Source organism: Belonocnema kinseyi, chromosome 10 (genome assembly GCF_010883055.1).
Source record: "Belonocnema kinseyi isolate 2016_QV_RU_SX_M_011 chromosome 10, B_treatae_v1, whole genome shotgun sequence".
NCBI classification, from domain to species: domain Eukaryota; kingdom Metazoa; phylum Arthropoda; class Insecta; order Hymenoptera; family Cynipidae; genus Belonocnema; species Belonocnema kinseyi.
The window spans coordinates 84,019,380-84,043,996 of NC_046666.1; the positions used below are offsets into that span (position 1 = coordinate 84,019,380).

Here is a 24,617-nt window from a genome sequence, read left to right on the forward strand (position 1 = left end):
ATCGTCAGCTAACTTCAATTCGTTGAGTGCTAAGGTAAAAACAATGGAAAAAAGCATAGGATTTCCTACATTTTGTGTTCATTTGATAATTAGTTTTTATTTTCTTATTACATACAATTTAATGAAATAATACAATGACAATAATTTTACTTATTAAGAAGATATAACATAAATAATGTTTTATCCTATGCATTTGGTTCATTGTTTTTTCATCAGCATTGAAGGAAGTGAAGTTAGCTGGTGGTTAAAATCAAAATAGCTAATTTAAATCAATTTTTATGGGACACTATGAAGCTAAACTTCGTTAAACTATCTCATATAGTTGTGTTCTTAGGGATTAATATAATCGTGCACTGATCATATAAAAATTATTTATGCAATAAAAATTGTAATCGTTGCTGATTCTGCGATAATGCAATTATAAAGAAGGAAGGCTCATTTTGAGTGATCGTATTATTAATATTCTTGAAATTCTTTTGAAAAAATAATATAAAAAAGTTGAAAAAATAATTTGTACTGCTCCCAGGTGAAAATATATCACTGTCGCAGTAGTACACAGTACAGATTGCCGGAGCCCCAATACTGGGCATCTGTATTGGGCCAAAACTAGGCTAGTACTGGCTGGAAATACTCTGCTGTACAAGTGCTGTACTGCACATCAGTAATGGTTCTGTAGCATCAAACTGCTGGCGTACGAAAATACCGGTGTTAAGTTTAAAAATGATGAAAATCATTCAAGGGTCTTTAGGATGCATCTATTTTATTTTTTCATCATCACACGACTGAATATCTTCCGAATATTATTCATAATTACCAAAAATTACATTTTATTTGAACTTTTTAGTTAATTTTAACATTCACTATTTCTATACGTTGAAGATATGACAAAAAAGGTATTTAAAAAATCTGCCCGTTGCGCAGACACATGCTCATAGAGCGCGGCTCGCTTCGCTCGCAAGATTGAGCGTGCCTAGTGCGCGTGACTGTTGGTTCTCGCGCTTCGCGCTCAATGATATATTATCTCGCACTTCGCGCTTGAAAATCTATTAACCTCGCGCTCAGCGCTCGGTCTTTCTATTTTCAACATTTATGCACCGACATTTGTACAGACTTTTGCATTTGTATTACATTCATATATGTACCTCGGTCTGGGATTGCTTATTCAAATATTGAAAAATTAAGTACAAATTATGTTTATCATAGTTAATTTAATATTTGTTTCTTATTTTCTATTAAAATTTATTCTGTGCTACGCTTTAACATCTATCATTTCAATAAATCTATATTATTACCAGTAATAATATGCATGGATATTGAAACAAAATATTAAAAGAAAATCTACTCGTTCTTTCTCAAAATTATTCATTACAAATTTGTAGATCCTTTTTGGGTACACAAATTTTTTCTTTTAATTTTTTCATACCTTTTGTCGTTTTCCAAAGAATATTATGTTTTATTTTTTATTAGACGTAGTTTTTTTGTGAATAAAACCAAAAAAACGCATCATATAAAATAAACAATGAAGGAAAAATTTGTAGCTCTTTTTTGGTTCAACCAATTTCTTATAATTTTTGGTTCGTAGCTTGTGTAGTTTCTCCACAAAGTTAATTTATTTATATTGATTGTTGTTTCTAAGAATAAAACACAAACTGCTTATCCCATAAAAAGTAATTATTCATAACAAGTTTTTAAATCTTATGCAGGTGCATAATTTTGTTTGATACGTCTTTTTTCGTATCTTGCACAGTTTGACTGCTAAATAAAATTGTTTATGTTTCATTATTGAATGAATTGGTTTTATGTAATTTTCACTTTGTTGGTTTTCATAAAATATCCACGTTTTGAGACCTCCTGAGTCAGCCAAAACGATTTTTACTAAGGCGTCTGTTAGTCTATCTAAAGTCTATATTCTGTAGGCACGATAACTTTTGAAAGATTGATGAGATTGGATTCTGCTTTAGCACAATTCTTTAAGGCCTTAAAATAAAGAACAAGTTCGTAAATCAGCTATTTTGGATGAACATTGAAAAAGTGAGCGCATTAAAATATTTAAGACCATTTTTTTTAACATTTAAAAATTCTATGTACGGATATTCATAGTAGTTGGAAACTCTAAGAATTTATGCTTACGACTTTTTCGATAAAAAGAAAATTATCAGAGCTATAGCATTTTCAAAATCCAAATAACCAAATTAAAATGAACATTTTAAGCTAAACAACGCAAGATATAAAAACAGTCAAAGTAAAAGAGCGTTGATTGTTGACCGCTTTATAAGAATATCATAACAACTTTTTGAATTTTTTTGAAAAGTTTAAAATGCAAGTTTTTATCGTACAAAAATTATGAGAAATAAAAAATTGCATTTTAGTCGTCATCAAGTGCAAAGCATAAGATACAAACGTGATGAGAATGTGTTCGTTAGAGGCGAATAACCTTTAACAAAAGAGAATTCACTCAAATAAAATTTGTAGATGCTTTGACCTTTCATTTAAGAGGCTTCCGCGCAAATGTGGGGTAAAGACAAAAAAAATCAACGTTTTTTCAAAATAAGGCGTTACAGTAGAAGCAGGGGAACCCAATGTGGGACTACTATACACAAGCAGCTGAATCTTTTTACCATGAACGAATATTTCGACGTGTGAGGGCTCATTATATAGCTGCGCATTTAGTTTATTCGTTACAAAATTATTATACATGTATAATACATATTTTCTAATACGATAATGTCCTTTTTCTACTACTACATTGTACTTGATAGCTAGCTATTGCCAAATTATTACATACATATTAGAGACATATGTAAACGTGAAATAAAATGAAACGTACACAGGGATTTACAACTTCACGATATAAAAACTGGTCATTTTTGCAATTTATCGAAATAAGATGTCACTGTATTTGAAATTAAATTATGAGTTATATTTATAAGATAATTAATGCTACTTATATCATATTATTTTTATGTGTGATGACTATTATAATTACAGACAGCTTTAAACAGTTTTTCTGCATAATTAGGATGAGTGTAAGATACTTTGTATTTTTTCCAAGTTTCGTTGAAGTCATGATGGACAGATTCAACAGCTGTTCACTATTAAATGCTAGTCCTCTATTCATTTACTCACAAAATTTGGGCACATGGAAAAATATAGCATGAATGTTCGGTGTTACAGAAACGTCCAAATCTAAGTAATTTTTACGAAATTCTTCAATGCTCTTTTTATAACTCGATCTAAGAACTTTACTATAGCAATCATGGACTACAGCTTTGAAACTTTGAAGTGCTTGCACGTACTTTAAACAGCCCAGGGGACACACTGCTCGCAAATTATCTAATTTCTCTAACAAAATTTTGCACGAGTTACCGACAAATGCAGTCCCACCATGGGTTACTTCTTTCTGCACATGAAATCTTATTATCCAATTACTAGTTTCCTCCTCGAATTTTGTGAGAATCTTGTTAACTATTGTATTCACAGCTCCGAGCATCAAGTGCAGTTCAGGTGGGGGTGCAAGATCAAAAATTGGAATTTCTGTAGATTGGTTAAAGACAGGAGGGTGGATACAATTTTTATATTTTTTGGCATCTTTTTTAACAACTCCATTATTGCACCAGTCTTGATAATTTTGCCATATGTTTTTTGTTGTTCTTTCAGGGCCACATTTATTCCAGTTTTTGTTCTCAGCATAGCACCAATCACAAGAATAGGTACTAGCATGTGACATTGTGCTTAATAAGATATTAATAAGCTTTAAATCAGAGACGATTATTCATTTTATTTCACGTTTACATATGTCTCTAATATGTATTTAATAATTTGGCAATAGCTAGCTATCAAGTACAATGTAGTAGTAGAAAAATGACATTATCGTATTAGAAAATATGTATGATACATGTATAATAATTTTATAACGAATAAACTAAATGCGCAGCTATATAATGAGCCCTCACACGTCGAAAAATTCGTTCATGGTAAAAAGATTCAGCTGTTTGTGTATAGTATTCCCACATTGGGTTCCCCTACTTCTACTGTAACGCCTTATTTTGTCGATTATTCTAAAGGTGGCCGGCGAATTTTTTTTAATTTCATATTTTTGCACTCTATAGGTACCAGATCAAGACAAATTGCAGAAAAATGTGGAGTGTTCGAATTTTTCATTTAAATCGAATTCTGATCACCGTGGGGTGTTTCTGGCCTTTTGGATGTTTAAAAGCACCTAAACAGTGAGTTAAACATGATCATTCCGATATCGTGGCATACCCATATTTAAGATATCGGAGTATCAAAAGTAACAATAATTTTAAACTTCTGCCTGGTCAAATCGATTTATTTATCATTCAATTAAAGATTCAAATAGTTTGTTGCAGAAAAATACTGTTTTCTCAGTCCGAAAACCGATGACGCCCCTATTCTGCGATTGCACCAAAATTTGGAATCAAAATTGCTTAGAAAAACTGTTTGAAAAAAATTGTTATGAGGATGGTTTTTTCATTGACTTTCAATTCTGTTATAGAGTAATGGTTAAGGTTCCAGACTGCTAGGCGATAGGTTTAGGTATAGTTGAAGGTTCAAAACCCCGTAGCGTTAGAAATTTTATTTGTAATATAATATTTAAAAATGTAATATATGTATTCATTCTGAGCAGAAACAATTAAAATTTATAGACAAAATACTCGCAATCAATTATTATTTATTTTTTTGAATACTGTGGAGCGTTATAAACAAGTACTGGCACTGCGGCAATCTGTACAGGACCAGTACTGAATCAGTGGTGTACTTCCGCCTGGGACCAGTGGCTGAAGAGCGGCTGGCTAGACCGTCTAGCAATAAACTATGCAAAAGTGTTACAGGTCTGACCAGTCCCAGACTAGACCGTCGAATCTGCGCCAGATTAGAGTCTAGACGGTCTAGTCTGGGGCTTGCCAACGCCAGAAGATTTTTCCACTAGAGACATGGACCATATTTTTAAACGTATTTTTTCAATATTTATACGGTCGCACAGTACTGCCCCGATCGTGGAACGAGCCAGCAGCCAGTTCTAGGAAATTTTCTGATTATCTGTACTGTTTATCAGTACAAGGCCAGTACTGTGCTGGCGGTGAAATTCGGCGGACTGCAGAATTTTCTACTTTGGATTTGTTCTGGCTGTAGATGATGATTTTACAGTAAATCAGTGCAAATTATACCATGAAACCTTTTAAAACTATTTTGTTTTATAATTTAACCTGATTTTTCAGTTTAAAATGTCCGGGAAACTTTTCTAGATATTTCCGAAGTTGTCCGGACAAAATTCGTTCCGCCCTCTAAAAATCTTGAAACGCTGGAACGTTGCAATTGCCTGACCATGACAACACTATCCGCGTTAGTCAGTTTTCTCAGAAGACCTTCTCATTATATAAGCTTGTGATTTCCACTTTCGAATTGTCAAAATTCCCTTTTTCCGTAGCATTATTTAAAAATGTAAACTGTAATTGAGGCTTATTCATTCCAAAACAGAACATATTACGGTTTGAATTTTGTGGGAAAGGAATACTGTTACAAATTAAAGACATTACCTTTCTGAACTATAATTTAGCTTAATTAATTAGCCAAAATTACATTTTCCTGAAAAAGAACAAATATTTCATAGTATCGAATCGTACGATTTTTATTGCGCTTTTACATACAGTGTTATTTGAAAACGTAGAACTCACATTTTGAAACAGAAATATCCGATACTGAGCTAGGAAATGTACTTTCCCACTTCAAAACATAGGATCTCCTTTATGGTAGCTGCAAATGCTGAGCTAAATTCAAAGAAGTACATTTTGACATTCAGAATCCGAGGTGGAATGTACAGTCTACACTTAATAATTCAAATTAGGCAATAGAAAAATCAGTAAGGTCAACATAATTTCTCGTACATTGTTTAAACAATTTCTTACTGTTTAAATGTAATTTTTGACTAGAATAATATAGAAAAATGTTCAAACACTGAATTTCGATTCCAATGTGAATTTACAACAAAATAAAATGTTACAAATTATCATGAAAACTTACATATTGTTTAGTTTTTTTTTTGTCAAAACGACATTTTTTTGTAGTGGTGAAAGTGTATTTATAAATACTTGTGAAGATAAGTATATTTTAAAATAATCAAGTGAATAATATATTTGACTTATAATATATGAAAGCCTAACCAAAGGTTCATTATATTTTTTGCTGATTACAAACTCTTCATTACTGTTGTTTCGGTAAAGTACCTTGAAGTTTTTTAGGATTGTGCAAGTTTTAGGAAATAAATGGAAGGTGTTCACTTCTTGTATTGCTTTTTTAAATCCTTTTATAAACATTTGTGTTATAAGATGCTATAAGCAACGAACTTTCTTGATATAAAAGTCATAAAAAACTTGAAATAATCAGTTTTGCTTTAAAATAGAAATTACATTATCATGCGATGTGAAATACGTCACAATCAGGGTATTAAACTTATGCAACTATTTATAAGTGGCAATTACTTCATGTCACAGAAAACAAGTTCTTTTGTAAAAAAGAACATCATTTGCGATATTTTTTATCGGTAAAACGTTCTTTTACTATTAGGCCATCACAGTAAAAAATAGATCAATTTTGTTGTAAAGCAGTTTGCTCCAACGAACATTTGACTCTCGAAATCATAATGATCTGTTCAGTCGGATCAATTTGATCTTATTTAACTGCACGCAAATAACAACTACACTTAAGAGGTGATATTTTCTAATTTCAAAATTTTAAAATTTTTTAACTTTTCAAGTACACCGCACGATCAGAAACTATAAAAAGCTTGCATATGGGCTAAAGTACTCTGAGAACGTCAGCCATTTTAGTTTGACTGGATACATGATCCTGAATCAGATCATCATGACTTTATGAGTCGATCATTCATTCCGGTCGATCAAAATGCTGGTGATTTCGATATAATTTGTGTTGCATATCAAAATGATATCAATTTCGGTCTCATTTCGAACATTTTTTTAGTGTGATATTATATAAACTCCTATAGTCACTTTTTGTATTTTTATTGACATAATTTCATAACCTTTTATTAAATTAAAAAATTCTCCACTCTCAAAGTCTTGTATTTAGTGCTGCGATTCAATGTGTCCAAATCCGAATTTTTATTTTAAAAGTACATGAGGAAAAATACACCTTATGCTTTTATTTCTTCAGCGGGCTCGGATGGTTATTATTTTTTTTTCGTACGTGTACCATGCTTTTTCAAAATTGTTTGATTTCTATCTATAGCAAAAAGTAATAAGAAAGTGTTCTGTCATTGCCCCATGTGATAGAACCAAAAGCGTTAGTTATATGAAGTCCCGGTAAAACATCATCTTCATTGCGGTGAGCAAATTGTGCTATATTTATCCTTTCAAGGACAACAATAATTTTTTCTACTAAAACCTGATATTTGGTTTACTTATGATTTTTAAGTCTACGTCTGCTTTCGGATGATCTTCAGTCGTTCGATTTGAAATTCAATTGCGCTAGCAGAAAGGCGTGCGCGAACTATGATACGCGCAAACATACGTTACTAAAAATATACGCTGACGGGTGGATATATGTACAACTTGGTAGTTTGGGAAACTATTTCAATTAAATAAAATGAACGGATTGTATTTTTACAATTATCCAGGAATTATAAAAAGTCACTATTGTTCAATTTCCTTATAACTTTATGTGCTGGAAATGTGCATTATCGTGGATTTTACTTGGCACTTTTTGAAGTTATTTGCTCTCATCGCCCATTTTTTTTAAATTCCCAAAAAAATCTCTAAATTTTTCACATTTTTTATTGTTATCATTGATTGAAGTACTCATAACGTTTAGATAATACGTTGATTGTGCCACTCACTAGCACAAAAAAATGTTTAACAAATAAAATTTTTTCAAACAATTGAAAATTAGTTATCAGATGACTAGGTATTTTTAACTAGTCGATGAATGATTGTTTATAAAAAAAATTTCAAAAACGATAATAAATTGCAATATTAAGTAAAATTCAAAATTTTAGCTATTCCAGTGGAAAAATCTTCTGGCGTTGGCCAGCCCCAAACTAGACCGTCTAGACTCTAATCTGGCGCAGATTAGACGGTCTAGCCTGGGGCTGGCCAGACCTGTAACACTTTTGCAAAGTTTGTGCCCAGATGGTCCAGCCAGCCGCTAATCAGTCGCTGGTCCCACGTGGAAGCGCTCCGCATTACTGACTTGTGCCCGTGTGGAAAAATGCTCGGGCAGTTTGGTTACAGGTCTGGCCCAAGTCTGGATTTATCTAGACTGTCTCGTCTCGAAGAACTGATCTGGCCCAAGTCTGACGCCAGTCTGGCTCAGGTTTGACTTTATCTAGATCGTCTAGTCTGGAAGATCTGTTCTGGCCCAGGTTTGGCACTGCTCAGCTAGCCAATAGAGAAATAAAATCCTAAGTTCCATCATCAAATCTTTGTTTGACGTAATTTGAAAATGTTACAGTGCCTAAAATAATAGAAAATAAAAAATTCAAACTATGAGAACACGAATTTTCTTCTTATCATCTTGACAGTCTGGTCTGGTTCAGGCCTGGCGCTGATCAGCGAGCCAAGAAAAAAAATCTAAGTTCGATACAGTAAATTTTTTCTTGTATTTCAAAAAGTTAGAGAGCCTATAATGACATTTTTTAAACTAAAGACCTGTAGAATAGAAAGCGTGTTCTGCTGGTTGGGGATTGATCGAGATCTTTCTTTTCAAATCGGCGAATCAAGCGCATGTAAAGGCGCTACAAAGTAAATATGGTATTTACACATTCTTACATATTGTGATACTTAGAATCCCGCCAAACTAAAAAGGTATGTAAATGCTCTATGAATTGAGCGGAGGTATTCAAGAAAAACTATTTGCGCTAAGAACTTAAGTATTTAAACACATTTTCATTAATGCAAGTTTTTTTTTGGTAAAAAGCATATGCTCTTTCTGATTTCGCAAGAAAAAATTAATTATTTAAACAATTTCTATTTAAAAACTGTAGTTGCGTATTTTTCTGGAACCAAATAGCTAAGAAGTACGCAAATTCGCTTGCGGAGTGTTTCGCTGCAATGTTATCGAGCGTTCGGCTCTTGAAGCAACAAAAGAAATCCGTGAACGCCAAGCAGGGCCTGCCGAATTTAGCCGATGTCGCTTGTACATTTCTTCGCTTAGACATCTTTGCTCGACTCGACACACGTACATCTTGATACTTTACGTATTTAAAAGTCTTTTATATCCCTAATATGGTCAAGAAATTTTGATTAAAATGACAATATAATTAATCTCGGTGGGGTATAAAGTTGTAAAATACACATTTTTTAAAAACAACTTTATTATTAAATATACAAATATTTTCGGGTAGCGACAAACAGAAAAGTTCATGAGCGGCCGGAAGCAGCGTTAGTGAGGCTGTAAATTATTGTTCGAACGACTGCTCCCTTTATTTTCATGTTTTTGTACATTATAACAAAAATTTAAATAATGTGTAAGACTAATTTTAGCTACACATCACACTTTACCTCACGCGGTTTCTAAACTTCATTATTGGCTTCGGTACTCGAACTACATTTGCTTAAAAGAATAAATGATGTTCAGTATACCAGAAAAACAAGAGTTTCAGAAAAAAATGAATGTAACACTTTTGTTTTAATAAAATGAGTAGAAGATTAGCCATGAGTAACATCCTATAAATCTATGTTTTCTAGAAAAGGTGCCAGTAGAATTTTATAATATTTTAAACAAAATCTAAATGATCTTGGTTATTCATTGGCATACAAATATTAGAATATAAAACTATTCATCTTGATTAACAAACATATATCATTTTCTATTTAAAAAAATATAATATTTATATTTACTGTGTTGCATGTATACTTTATTATAAAAAAACGGTAATCTATGGCATAAAATTTTCAGTATCGTTATTCTCCATAATATGCAGTGTGTCACTCGGTTCCAGAATTGAGTGATTTAGAATATTCTGTGACCGTAGGAAGTGACTAACAAACTTGCATTCAATAAAAAAGATAACGCAGCGCAATCGCTCGAAAAAGATTATATATATAAATTTATGAAAATGATCTGAGAAAAAATAAAATCATTTTTTTAAATTATTTCACTTCAGAACATTTTTATACCTTCATAAAATTATTCGTAAAATTATGGAGAACGTTTTACAATGTAACATTGATTTTATTGTAATAAAGAATGTTTTTAAAAATATTTTAATAAAGAAATAAAATGCACATACATACATTTTGAAAACTTAACATTTTTTTCATTTAGTTTCGAGCCCATTCGTTTTGAGAATACAAATTTTCCTTAAAATGCGCTTTTAAGTGACCAACATTCTCGAAGAATTCGTGAGATAATTGTTTAACAAAAGACCGTCAGTCTGAATACTGTTATAGAATTTCTGGAAATTAACTAATGCGTTGAAAAGTAGTTGCAAATAATCTGAACTGAAAAAGAGTGAAGTGATTAAGAATGCGGTGTAAGTGTCACTGCAGTGAAACCCACATAGTTTAAATATAGTTTAAATAAAATATATGATCTAGACACTTACTTACAAAATAAAATAAATAAACGTGAAAATGTAAAGTAAAGTAAACAGACAAGAGATAAATAAAGAACATTATTCTATAAATAGAATTTGGTTAGTTAAATGATATTTAGCACGAGTTAAATTTAAAATCTATCATTATTTAATGAGGGTAATCATGGCAATAAAAACTAAATAAATCTATGAAAGTAGAGTTGCTTGCTCTAAATCGTATAAAAGTAAAGAGCACAAATACTCAAAGCTCACATTACGCAAGTAACTCTTTTTACATAGACTCGTCAACATTTACAAATTTCTAGGCCATGTTTCACTTCAGTAACGCCTTTCTTTCGCATCTATCAATAAAACGACATTTTTACCAGTGAAAAAGTTTACCGTAAAAAATAGATTGATTCAACCATAAGAACAAAAGGTTTAGATTTTAAATAGGATTATTATCATGGTAATAAATCGTGAATATAGTATCAGACTGGCGGAACATGTGGGTGTACTTGCGGTACAAGTGCTAAGATTGCTCTCCCACTCAGCGCATTTTGTGTATAACGAACATTTTCTCGATCGGCGAATCGATCGATGGATCGGCCGCACGATCGCGTACCGTTCTCACGGTGAAAGTTCCCATTCAGATTTCAGCTCGCTTGACTGACTCCTAGAGTACTCCCACTCCCCGTACTTCCTCGTTACAACGGTACGTAATACGTATTTAAACGCAATGACTATATGACCTACATATTATTTACAATACTACTACATACACACATGCTGATGCGTTAGTTACGTTAGTACGTCGCCTATTCAGATGTTTCGCGCGCTCCATTTGCTAATGTTTCAATTTATTAATAAGTATTGGCAAAGTATAGCACCGTAGGTCGATATCTGAAAAATCGATTACCCTATCTAAGATTAGAAAAATACCATGTGGTTTCTCATACATTTTCTAAACTGAAACTCAATAAGACGAGATTCTTAAAAAATATATAAGCTGTTCATTATTTCTGTTTCCATCCGTAATTTTTGAACATCGAAAATTAGATTTAAAATGACAGATATCGCTCTCAAGTTTCTGTTCCACAGGGACACTTTGAGACGAGGCACAAAGAAGTCAATTTTTTGCATAGCAATATATTTAAATGTAAACGCGATAACAAATCGGCAACTCTTAAAACATTAATTGGAGCAATCTTGTTAAAATAAAGCGCGTGAAGCATCTTTAATTCGGTAATAAATATATCGGACTTTGTTGGTCGTGATAGTTGACGGAGTGCACAAATATTCAGCTAATTCAACGCCGACTTGTGGCCTATAGTACAAGTAATATATTTTCTCTATATTTAATATAACTGTATAAAAAAATTACACTTGCATTTTGCCACTTTCACGTTCCTTCTGTGTTTTCACGAGGCGACATAAGTAGCATTACACAGAGTCTACTTTTAGTAAAAATATAATTCATATAATAAGTAGTCTATAGAGATTAAACGCAAAAAGGCCATTTTTTGTTGAAAACATAAAACCATTATCTTTCAAATTGTCGCCTCAGAAAGAACTACCTATCCCTTCTGCCACAGTTGTACAAGTACTCGAAAGTAGTTAGCAAGAGTTTCGCGGAGGTTACAAAAATGGCGCGAGGTGTGCCATTTTGCACAAGTATTATACAAGTGTACAGTGGGAAACAACAATGCAATCATTGTATGATTATAAATCATTTAAAGCGAGAATTCAGTCCTCAAGATTTCCAAATTCTGATACCAAATGAGATGAGGAATTATTTTTATCTATCCTATTCATTATATTGATTTGCACCGTTTCGCTTCGACTCTTAAATCTTTCAATTTACAACGCGCTCTCTACTGGTCAATGATAAGATGGCGCGATAGGAAGCGGTGGCGTAATTGGTGGCAAATGATCACCGCAAGTTGGGAAGTTTGGTGGAACTGGTGGTAAATCGGCGTGTGTACCGACGTGAAGAATTAGGTTCATGCCGATAACGATGTGGAAGAGGAAATGACAGTGGAAAAGCCAGTATCCTTTGAATAGAAAAATTGTATCATGAATTAAAATTAATTACTCTTATGAAAATGAGAATATTAGGTTAAGCTAGACAAATGCGTACCTGGGTTGTCAGCACGAAATCGAAAGACTACGTAGCCGTTGTTAGGTACAGCTATCGTATCCTTTGCAGGTGGCAGATTAAATTCTCGGTGTAAGAGTCCTCTTCTGTCGAGATCGAGGGCATGCTTCAAATTAATTTTCTTGACATTTCTATCGGGCGATCGACCCATTCCAATTACATTAAAAGCATATCCGTGCAAGTGGAAAGGATGCGACAGATTCGGCTGCTGGACTGAAATTAAGAAATGATAAATGTATAGATATAATTAGTCTTGTTTGATTGTTAATTTGAGTAAAAGATTAGTACACGCTAAAAATAAAGATAATATAAAAAGCTAATTGTAAAAAAAATTATTTGTCAATTTATATATTTTTGTCTGTTGTGATATTTTTCAAGCTCTGAAATATAATCAATCAAGAACATGTTATCAACCACAACGATTATAATGCGGAAAGACAAACGTTTTTCTGGTTTGCAAAATCTATTTGAGTTTTTTTTATATATAGTAAGACTAAATTCATAGTAGTCATATTCATGAGTGCATCATAGACCCTCTTATCTACAAAAACAAAGTATTATTTCAGAGCAAGTTCCAGGTATTAAAATAATAATAAAAAAAAACAACCTCGAGTGGTACAAAAATGAGACCATTGGCGGGATCCCAGAATCGTTTTTTTTTAATAACAGTTTGAAGTTAACCTATTAAAAAACAATACACGAAAAAAATTATATCGTAAAAAAAGAGATCTCTAGTTTTTACAGTGTATACTTAGCGTTTCACTCATAGTCACGCTCCCTATTACTACTATGAATTTGACATTAGGGTATACGTTTGTTAAAAATAATGAGTGATGTGATTGATAGTTTGGTACATGCCCCTAATTGTATGTTTGTTTTTAATTCATACGTTAAGATGTAGCAAATTATGCAGCCCATTTACTAATGAATTTAAAAATATAGAATTCTGTTGTATACATTTATTTCAAGACCTTTAAGGGTGCTGCACTCAATGTGACGAAATTATTTTTCTGTTTCAAAAAGATATATAAACTAACATTTCTTCGATTTGTAATTTATAGAAATGAAAGAAAGAAAACTGAGCTCCACGATTTTATCATTCTGATTTGTTTATTTACACTTTAGCAAAAGCACATCTACGTTACAAGTCATCTTTTGTCAAAGCACTGGCTCTTATTGAACACAAATAATTGGTATATTGGAAAAATTCATAAAAGTATTAGTCTGTACACAATGATAATCACGCAGTTCTTAAATTTGCTATTATTTGCATATCTGACCCGTTTTTAAAGGTGTAATTACTTCAAATAAATCTTGAAGTTATGCTTAATCGCAAATATTTGTAAAAATATATAATAAACGCCACGTATATTAAAATCACAAAATTTTTCGATTTGTGTAAGTAGGATTAACTTTTTAAGATAATGTCTCATACAGTAAGAAAAACGTATGGTTGGAACCACAAGACAATTTGTTTATCATAAAAGCCACACAATATTTGTTGTATTCCATCGAAATTTTGTTTATTCTAAACTTTGTTCACAGTAAAAAAAAGGGATCAATTTTGTTTCAGAGCATTTTGCTCCAGCGATCATTTGACTCTCGTGATCATAACGTTTTTCTATTCGGATCAATTTGATCTCATTTTTTGGTTCATTTGTCAGGCTAAAGAAAATGGCCGCCAATTCTTGGCGCCGGTGTCATAACGACATAACCAAAAAATGGTATCGAACCGCACGCAAGTGATAAATGTACTTAACAGGTGATATTTTCTAGTATCAGATTTTGTTATTTTTTAACTTTTCAAGTACACTGCACGATCAGAAACCATAAAAAGCATAAATATGAGCTAAAGTATTGTAAGAACATCAGCTATCTTGGTTTGACATTATACATGAACTCGAATCAGATCATTATGGTCTCAAAAGTCGATCATTTATTTTGGCCGCTCAAAATCGTCTTGAATTTCGTATCATTTTTGTTGCAAATATCAAAATGATATTGATTTCGGTATCATTTTGAACACTTTTTTTGGCTGTGTTGTGTTGCTGAATCAAAAAAGTTTACAGTTTATTTATAAAAATCCACTTTTTGTTGCTTCGCATAAAATTTGGTTAATTCTGCAAAGGTTATCTTGGGGAAGTCAGAATATTTTAAATAATCGAATGCTTGATTTTTCCAACTAAATGTGGCGAGTAAGAAATGTTGGTTTGATCTTAGAAAGAGGTGGAGCGGTTTGATGAAGCACTTACCTTCGTCGACTAGAACGACTTCAACTATTGCATTGTACGGGATGTCAACTTTATGCGTGCACATACAATTGGCTCCACAGTCGGCCGGTCTGTTATCTCCGTTGCAAAACTGTTCAGGTGGAATGTCGTCGATCTGTGATATTGGTGGTGCCGGCGGGAACGTAAAGGAAATCTCATCGACAAGAGATATCACATGATCACCCGTTGGAGCAACTGCAATGAATAATAGACCCGGTTACGAGGAGATAAAAGTACAATGAAAGAAAGAGAATTGAAATATAGTAAAATTGTTTTTTTTTTATTTGTGACAAAAAGCTAAAAATCGGCTCAACTTAATTGAGCATTCCAAATTTAAAAAACGGTTAAAATTTACACGGTAACTGCAATTTCTTTTGTATTTGTCAATCTTAGCTTTCTTAATTTTTTCATTAAGTGATTTGTAACTAGAATAAGATTATTTGTAACGTAAAATTATATGCAATTTTCACATCGGTAGAAGTACATTTCTGCTTCCATAATAGGACAACCCGCAACGCAGGTAAGTATGAAGGAGTCATTGAAAAGGACTACACTGATAACATTGGATGTATTCTAAGCAGAAAATCGTGCAATAACTAATTTTTATTAAAACAAAAAAAATTCTGATCCATAATTTAATTAAGGCCATTTTTAAGATTAATAAGAGAGGTAGAATCAACTGTAAGCTCTTATTTATAATTGTTAATATATTACGTTGTCAAACCATTTTTGCTAAAATATACACCAAAAAGATTTACACTTATACTTGGGAATCAGCATCTACCTGCACCTTTCCAAGTAGAAATGGACCGTAATAGCTAGACCTGTGTTGCGCGTGGACGATGATTTAAGCAGGGAAGCAATTTTGGGTAGGAGGCACTTTGACTATTCATTTTAATAAAATTATTATCTATAGAATTGAATCATGTTGATGGAAAAAATATGTTTAGGTGCAATATTGTAAAAATAATTTATTAATCATTTTAGTATACTTTTTTTTATTAGGAAAATCCTGAATTATGTTTAAGCATTTTGATTTGCTTCGACCAAGTTTCAAATGTTTAAAGAACACAGTTTCTAGTATTTGAAAATACAAATAAATCAAATTTGTTTTTTTCTCATACCCAAGTAACGATTGTATGTATTAGGCTGAAACACTTCTTCTGGTCTGTAGAATAGGAAACGGAAAGGCAGGAAAATTTTAACATCTGGTCTGGCCTGCAGAATTCCTTCATCAACCGGTCGTGCATTTTTGAGTTGATTTATGCAAATTGCATCCTCCCTTGGTCGATTACATATTGCATCCAGAGGATTCAGGACCTGTCAATCGTAAATCATTTTAATATAAATAAAGATTTTAGTTAGTATTTCATACTTCGAAGGTTTGAAAAAAAGTTTTTAAATAAAAGGGGCCGAGCAAGTATTATGCAAGCATAATTTTTCACATTCTTGACCACCCTCCCCATCCTTGTAAGAACATTTTTGTATTGGGAACATGCACCAACAACAAGAATAAGCAGCTACGTAAACCAGCCTTTCCCTTTTAGAATTCATAGGAAATACGTGCATTTTTTATTATTGAATCATTGATTATTCAATTATTATTGATCGAAAACAAAACTTTTTTTATTGAAATCTTAACTGCTATCTCTATATTTGCACAACATTAAAAGATTCATGGAATTACATTAACGTTTGGATCAAAATTCTTTTAGTTATCTGGCACTAAAACAATGGATCGAAACTTACGGTACGGTCGTTATTAAAAAATGATTTAAATATGAAATAGAACATATGGCATCTGCTACAAATGTGAGCACAATATATTTCAAAAGGGTTAAATCGATGTATGAAATGTCTCTTAAAATATATTGCTTAATGTGTTAATATTATTTATTTTTTTCCAATATTGTTCCTGAAACTTAGTTCATTGAATAATTGAGGAGCCGAATCGAATAAAGACACATATTTATGTTTCCATTTTCGATTCGGCCCCTCAATTATTAAAAACTGTTTTAAATTATTATAATTATACGAGGGTGGTTTACCGACACGCGCGTGCGGACACGATGTGCGAAGCATTTGCGACGCATATGAGGTTACATTGTGATGGGAGCTAGCCGACATGCGCGTGCAGACACGACGAGCGCGGCATATGGGACGCATATGAGGGCACATAAGTCAGCATTTTCGCCATTACGACGTGTCGATCATACTGAAACTCGTACACGCACCGTGCGGGCTCAGTGCCGACATATTGTGAGGCGAAATTTACCTCCTGAGAATTTTTACCTAATATGAAAAAAATTGTTAGGCTTCCCTTTAAAATAACTTGATTTTTTTTTTTAAATCAATTTAGGTGATTATTTTTCTCAAAAAGAACAATAAATTAGCTCAATTTTATACTCTAAAAACATCTAATTTTAATTCCAAACAAAATTTCAGCGCGATTAATATTCATTGAATTTCTGCTCCCTTTTAGATTTGGAAAAATGTGTGAGAGACATCAGTTTTTTTTGTAATTCTACGTTTCTGGTGCATTTTATGTAAGAACATTCTCACTAATGTGATGCAAAAAATGATTTATTGTATTAATGCATTAGACATATATGAAAAAAGTATGAGAATTTATCAATTTCCTCTAAATGACGGTTTAAAGATTAGTTTAAAGATAATTTAATCTAATTTAATTCATTTTCATACAACTTCCATCTAGGATTTTCAAAGAATAAGATATTATGCGAAAAGAAAAAGATGTACCGTTTTCTTCACTTCTTAACTGTTTAGGTTTAGAACATTCTGAACTCAAAACTGACCAAGTCTGAAATATTTTCAACAGATACGTTTATTTCATACGAGTATACGTCACTTCTTCAGTATATAAATAACTACATGTTGGTAATTAATATGTATATAAAAATAATGTTGCAATTTAAAAACATTGATAATATTCAATTGCGTGAAAAGTGAAAAAAAACAGTTGATCCAAAATATAAATATATCCTCGATATTAACTCACGTGCGTCAAGCACTTGCGTGTCTGATATTTTCTTCAAATGATTTTAAGGAAATTTCAGTATTTATAAAAAAATAATCATTTAGCGACGAACTACATAGCGAATTTCGAGTCCTCACTTTACAGTAATAAATTGTAACATAAGTTATAAATAATCTTATAACAAGCGATCTACGATTTTTTATATAAGTATAATAAATATACTCCTATGGCATCAGTGCAGTGTGTTGAACCTAGGAATAATTACATTGTTCTATAAAATTTCGTATCCGGTCATATTTTATAGATTTTGGGAAGCTGATTTCAAATTTGTAAACAAAATGCCTAATTACTTCAACTTTTTGTGAAAGTCGGGGTGAAAGTGTCGAAAAGACGTGTCTTTGGCTATTTCTGAATGTCTGAAAAAAATGAACAAAAGATGATAGAAATTTCGACTTAGGTTCAAAAATAGTTTATACCTTCCAATTCAACCTGGGATAATAAGAAGTAGGAGACGAATGTAGACTTTTTTAGAACTATTTTTTTATGTGCTGTAAACGATACCTAAACAGCACTTTTTAGTCTAGACTGTTAAATGTTTCCTTAGGGTATTTAAGGTATTTATTGTATTTATTGTTCACTGCATGAGCCGCCGAGGCTCTTCCAGAATGCGATAAAGATATCTTTCCCCCTCTTAATGCACATGACACCCAATTGAAAGAATACCTGGCTTTAATTCTTTCTACGTAGAATCGCAAATTGACATTCTGAGTGATTTTAAAGTGAATACTTTCATATTAAAAATATATACGAGTATACAGCGGATGACCCTATTGTATCTCGCTAGTCGAACGTGTAATGGTCTCAACTTATTGTTGACCTTACTTAACTTCGGCCAAAACTAAGCTTACCTTGAGCAAGTTCAAACTAAATAGAATTTTGCACCCTACTAAAATCTATTTCTAGTATTAATATTCTGAGATAATGTAATAATATAAAATTTACTGAGAATACTTACAATTCCTTGAGGAAGACCTAAGTCATAGGTCGGAGGCTGCGAATTGGGTTGATAAGGACCTCTTGCGTATCTTAAGATACCCAATTGTTGAGCCCTTTTAATACCACACTCTCCTAGCCCACGAAGTTGGATCCAGTAAGCTCCAGCTGGCTGATCAGCGTTAACGATAAAGTCGTATCTTTCGCCTGTGAAGGAGAAATCGAATAATTCGTCTAAAGTTAATTGAATGCTGGGAACACGGGTGGAAATCATCTTAAGAAATAAAAAATCGAGACTACTCGAAAGCCGACCCCTCTCAACAACAATGGAACGTGTCTCATAACGTCGGTTTTAGGTCAAATCACGGTTGAAGCGAATTTGCAACGGTCGTAATCTTACATAATGATAATTAGAGGGTTCTTGAAAAATTCACGATTCCGCCTACAATTGATCGAACAGTCTGAGAGAAAGTTACGAAAACGTTTCTGATCTGACGTTGTGGAAAATTATATGTGATATAAAAAAGTGAAAATAGCCATAATAATACACACAATTCGTGTTAGTATAATACTTATGCTTTGATGAATTATTTTTTTGGAGGAAAAAATATTTTTTAAAGTAGAAGCAAAGCAAAAGCAGGAAAGAAGTGATATAAAAAAGCATAAGGAAGTAATTATAAAGCAATCGCGAGCGAAAATAAAATAAAACAAAAGAATACTACATGTAAAGGATTAAAATGACAAGAATCCAAAAATTGATATCGATAGAATAAACTTTGTATTAATATACGTATAAAGCACACAATATTCATCATATTATTTGCTGGTCTAATTTTTTTTAAATAGAGAATAGTTCCATGTGACGCGAGTCGTGCGCGGTACCCGCCGTAAACAGCGCATCAAAAACTTTTGTTTACAAAATAATATTATTTAAAAAAATGTAAAAAGTTTTATCTCCATGGGTTCTAGGAATATTCGATTATTGTTCCATAACCGTTAAGAAAGCTACGGCCATACCATTACGAAGAAACACTAGTCTATCGTTCTGCTATGGATAAGAACTGGTATAACTTCATTTAACTGCAGTATTTTGAATTACAGTTTTAAATGTAATTTAGGCTCTTATAACTTTCCTACCAAGAAGTTTTTAAAGATTTTAATTTCTTTTAACACTTCTATATGTTTACTAAATTTCTTGCAAAATTAAGTTAGCTTAATTCATATGCGTAGTGGAAACACAGACCAAAGCTTATTTATAATAAGATGATAGACGCTTTTACGATGGTAACGGAAGAATAGCCTAATACCCTAATATTCTTTATTTGACTCATTCTTGTAGTGGGTGTTCATGGACATATTACGTGGTGGACTATTCTGCAATCTTAATGCTTGTCGGACACAGCTGTTTTTTCTAGGTTTATTTGAAAATTCATTTAATTGAAATATCTTCCTTGTTTATATAGGTAGCTCAATAATACATCTTATATAATTAAAGGGGGCTGTTTAGTGTATAAATAGTTTAATTTTTCATTTTAGAAAATTGAGTTTTCTCAATTAGGCACCTGATAAAATAATCAATTTCAAAATGGTATCGCCCTTGATTTAATACCATCAGAGGGTCAGATATTTTCACAAATGAGGTATCTTATATTCCTTATAATATGTATATTTACAATTAAGTTTCTAAAGTACGACTACCTAGCCACGCTCGACCCACCTTAATATCTGAATGTGAATGATTCACCATTCAATAATCATAGTAGAGGGATTTAATTTCAAATTTACCAGAGAAGGAAATAATAGTGTTGATCGGAACTGGGTGAACAGGCTCTCCATCCGCGGCGATTAGAGTAACTGTGTGACCTTGGAAAGTGATTTGAGCTGGACATACTGAGCCAAACGAGTTAATGAGACGGAACCGGTATCGTCGGCCTGGTGTAACGGTAAAGACCTCCAAGGGAGTATTGGTCATGAAACCTGTGTTTGGGTCCTGGAAAAAGTTGACCAATAATAATATGATTAATCGGCAGCTGATATTATGGTATAGATAATCTTAAAAGTCCTAGTATATTAACATTCACATGTGAATTTTTCATTGTTTACTGATGCTTTATCACTTACTCTGAACTGTCCCTTTCCATTGATGAGGACTGTTTCAGGGTCTTGGCCAACATTAACAGCCAGACGTCCAGGATATCTTTCTGCAGCATCTTCGTGCATCCAGTCACTGATAAGTATAACGTGAGTCGTCAAGTCATAATCGTAGAGGTTGCTGTTGGGATCTTTACTGGGTGGTTGTCGAACAATCACACTTCCATAAAGACCATCCATTTTCTGCAATCCTGTATGCGCGTGCCAGAAATGCGTACCAGCATTACCTGCAGTCCACTGGTACCTATAAATTTATATATTGGACACGTGAATTACTCACATAAAATAGTGTTGCAGTACTACACCTTTATACAACAACCACTTAACGACACCTCAAGCAAGTTCTTCCGCGACTTCTTGTTGCTTGAACTCTCCGGGGATAAGGGAATAATTCTACACTTGGTCAGTACCACGGGTAAGGGACTTGAAATCAGTACGGCATGGTGTTGCCATTCCTTATGTGGAAAGTTACTCAAGAAACGTGATTAAAACAGAATTAGGGAAGTTGTCTTAGAAGAATTACGACAGTATTCTGTAAACAAAAGGTATAGTTCTGAAAACCTAGCAGATTATAATTCCCTTTAAAGCTTGATATCCTTGATTTAAATATAAAAACTAATACCTAGGTTTATTAAAATGTTACTAGGAATGCAATCTATTAGGTAATTATTTTCAAGAACAGAACTTTAAGTACCTATAATTTAAAGCGACAGAGTCAGCCATGACATCAAACTGAAAAATGGGGTGTAAAATATTCAAGTGATGAAATGCAATATCCATAAAGACTATTTTTCGTATAATTGGCGTAACTGGAGGGCTGACCAAGTAGGCAATTAGACTTAACTCGACAAGAATGATCAATGGCAGTGCTTAAAGAAAGAGAAAAATGTGCATCATGGGCTCACTACTTGAATTAAAGAGAATGACGGTGCAGGAAATCATTGTTTAGTGGTAGGCTAAATGGTAAATCATTTTTAAGAGTAAGAAGAGAACCCTACCTGAAAGTAGTGCCTTGCATGATAGGACACTGAGTTACGAATGGTACACCGTCGTAGTATTGCGATCCTCTTTGGAAAAGTCCGTGCCAGTGAAGAGTAACTTCCATTCCCTCAATATGATTTTCCACGTCAATAACGACTTTGTCACCTTCACATACTTGTATACTAGGCCCAGGTATCATTCTGTTTGCTGTTAAGATTCCCCGCTCAACTCCATCAGCTAAGACGCACTGACAATGACTCCAGACGGTATTAGTTGCATTAGGAGTACAAACTTGACAAGCGCTGTGGATAAAATTGTAATAATTATAATAATGCTTCTATACTGGAGCCTATCCACCGTGACTGGAAATATACATATATGTATGTATATATATATATATACACACATATATTACTTTGTTTGCATGACTTAGTCTACATCTGTCACTTATAGAAACAGCTATATTTTTCTATCCCTAAGTCTACTTTTCGAGTTTAAAAATGCAATTTTGAAGAAATTTCAATAACCAAAAGTAAAATATTAATTGCACATAAGCATATTACAACTTACAATTTTTTTAATTTAATGCATACCAGTATTATGACATATATTTATTGTACATTATTCCATGCTCCGAAGTCTGTTAATTTTTAGCGCAGTTATTGTGATTCTTGAGAATTTCTCACCGAAACTTTTGATAGCTTTTACATATCTTTCTCAGTCTACTTTTGCTTATCCCAAGATACCCTCTCTTATTCACATCCATTTTTTAAACTCCTTTTTTGTCAATAACAAATTCCTCCGCCTATATTGTCCAATCCCATTTTCCGTAACATAGTGTATCCTTTGTTTATTCACGTCACTATTTTTCTACCCGTTTATCAATATATATTTATAATGCTCAGTCTATGGTTTTCAGAATCATTTTCCCTAGCTTTGCTTACCCCTCATCTATCGACCTCAATATTTTTCTATCTCGTTGCCAGAATAATTACTCGCTTATATATTTCAAACTGTTTCTTTTGTGACCCAGCCTATCCCTCCTATTTCATATACATTTTTTGTAATACCTATTTTGAAATTAAGGACTTCCATGCCTCCAAATAATAATATGGAAAGTGCTCTAATACAGCATATTGTGTCAGAGTAATAATGGCGTATGCACACTTTAAAACACATGTGTTTTTTTAATCGACGCAATTGACGCGCATGCGCAATTAAGATATCAGTAACTTTGTATATTGGAAAAATAAAAATATTTTTTAATATTCTTTAAAAAATATATATGCACACACACACACACACACACAAACATATATATATAAATTTGGCTCGAAGCACCATATGGGATTGGAAATTTGGTAACAAAGTGTAAAAAAGGCTAAACATTTTTATTAGATGGTTTTTGCAAAAAATAGAGTATTTCAGGCGATTTCCGATTAAAAATTCATCGACTTGGTTTCTACTTAAATTGCCCCCAGTCCAGATATTCTATAGTCGAAAAGTTCGACTTCAGCATGTTTAAGTTAAGAGACAGAGCTAGACTTCAACTTATGCCATGGAGACCAGTTTCTATGTCTTGAGGACATTTATTCATGCCTTGAGTCGAATTTTTATGACTCCAAGGCGATTGCTTTCCTGATAGTCAGACTTACCCTTTTTGTTAGGGCAGGTGACGTGTGCCGAAGAAAGAGGGATTACTCTAAAAAAAAATCAAAATCGAGGTTTCACACTTTTCAATAGTTTTTGAGTTGCTTTTTTTTAATGAAAACTTTGCAAAAGATTTCCGAGCGTTATTATTATTATTATTGAGATGGTAGATACCCAAAAAATCGGGCTTTTGCTCGAGACACCGTGAAACATCTCCCACCACTTGCCACTACATCTACGGGTCTCATCCATACCCCGTCTGTGAGTCGCATCTAATACCTATCTTTTTCTGTGAGAATGTGATCGTAAGTGAAGATGGAAGATTTCGTGAGTCTTCCCTCTCTTCTAAAAATCACTTCTATCGGATCCACTTTGATCGCTCAGGATACCGAAAATGTTGTTTGTTTTTACGTATTTCTAACCACTTAGGAGATCCTTTTAGAAAGCTACAATTTTAATCTTTTTAAAAACATTTTTTAGGGTGATACACGCTCAGACCCACAGAATCTAAATTTTTAGATTAAAAATAACTAATTTAATAATTACAATTTCTTTATTCATCCATTTTGATCTCATTACTGATTAGAAGAAGGTCCGTCTTGAGACAAGTTTACGCCTACTTGGGACTTACCGTGGTAAGACCATCTCAGCCTAACCAAGGCTCGCCTTGAGACAAGTGAACGTCGTCTTAGCCAAGACAAGGATTGAATTAAGGCAAGCAAATGCCATCTTGCATCTCGTGACCATATGAATAAACCGAAGTCTTACCAGGTGTATACATATGAAACCGGTATTGCCATCTAGCGGCTAGTAGGCACACTTGTAGGCACTGTCGGAACTTACCATTTGTGCTAATTGGCGTAT

General features: G+C 32.9%; 1 protein-coding gene across 1 annotated transcript in view; it reads right to left on the bottom strand.

Annotated features, from left to right (window-relative positions):
- Nucleotides 1-9,331: 9,331 nt before the first annotated feature.
- Nucleotides 9,332-24,617, bottom strand: part of LOC117181410 (laccase-5-like) — a 112,489-nt gene continuing 97,203 nt past the window's right edge. The window contains exons 3-10 of the mRNA XM_033374035.1: nucleotides 22,121-22,405; nucleotides 21,093-21,366; nucleotides 20,757-20,961; nucleotides 18,994-19,178; nucleotides 16,105-16,300; nucleotides 14,963-15,175; nucleotides 12,693-12,923; nucleotides 9,332-12,606 (exon numbers count right to left, since the gene is read on the bottom strand). Of these exons, the coding sequence (XP_033229926.1) occupies nucleotides 12,434-12,606; nucleotides 12,693-12,923; nucleotides 14,963-15,175; nucleotides 16,105-16,300; nucleotides 18,994-19,178; nucleotides 20,757-20,961; nucleotides 21,093-21,366; nucleotides 22,121-22,405 (1,762 nt within the window). The 3' untranslated portion in view covers nucleotides 9,332-12,433. The remainder of the gene's footprint in view (nucleotides 12,607-12,692; nucleotides 12,924-14,962; nucleotides 15,176-16,104; nucleotides 16,301-18,993; nucleotides 19,179-20,756; nucleotides 20,962-21,092; nucleotides 21,367-22,120; nucleotides 22,406-24,617) is intronic.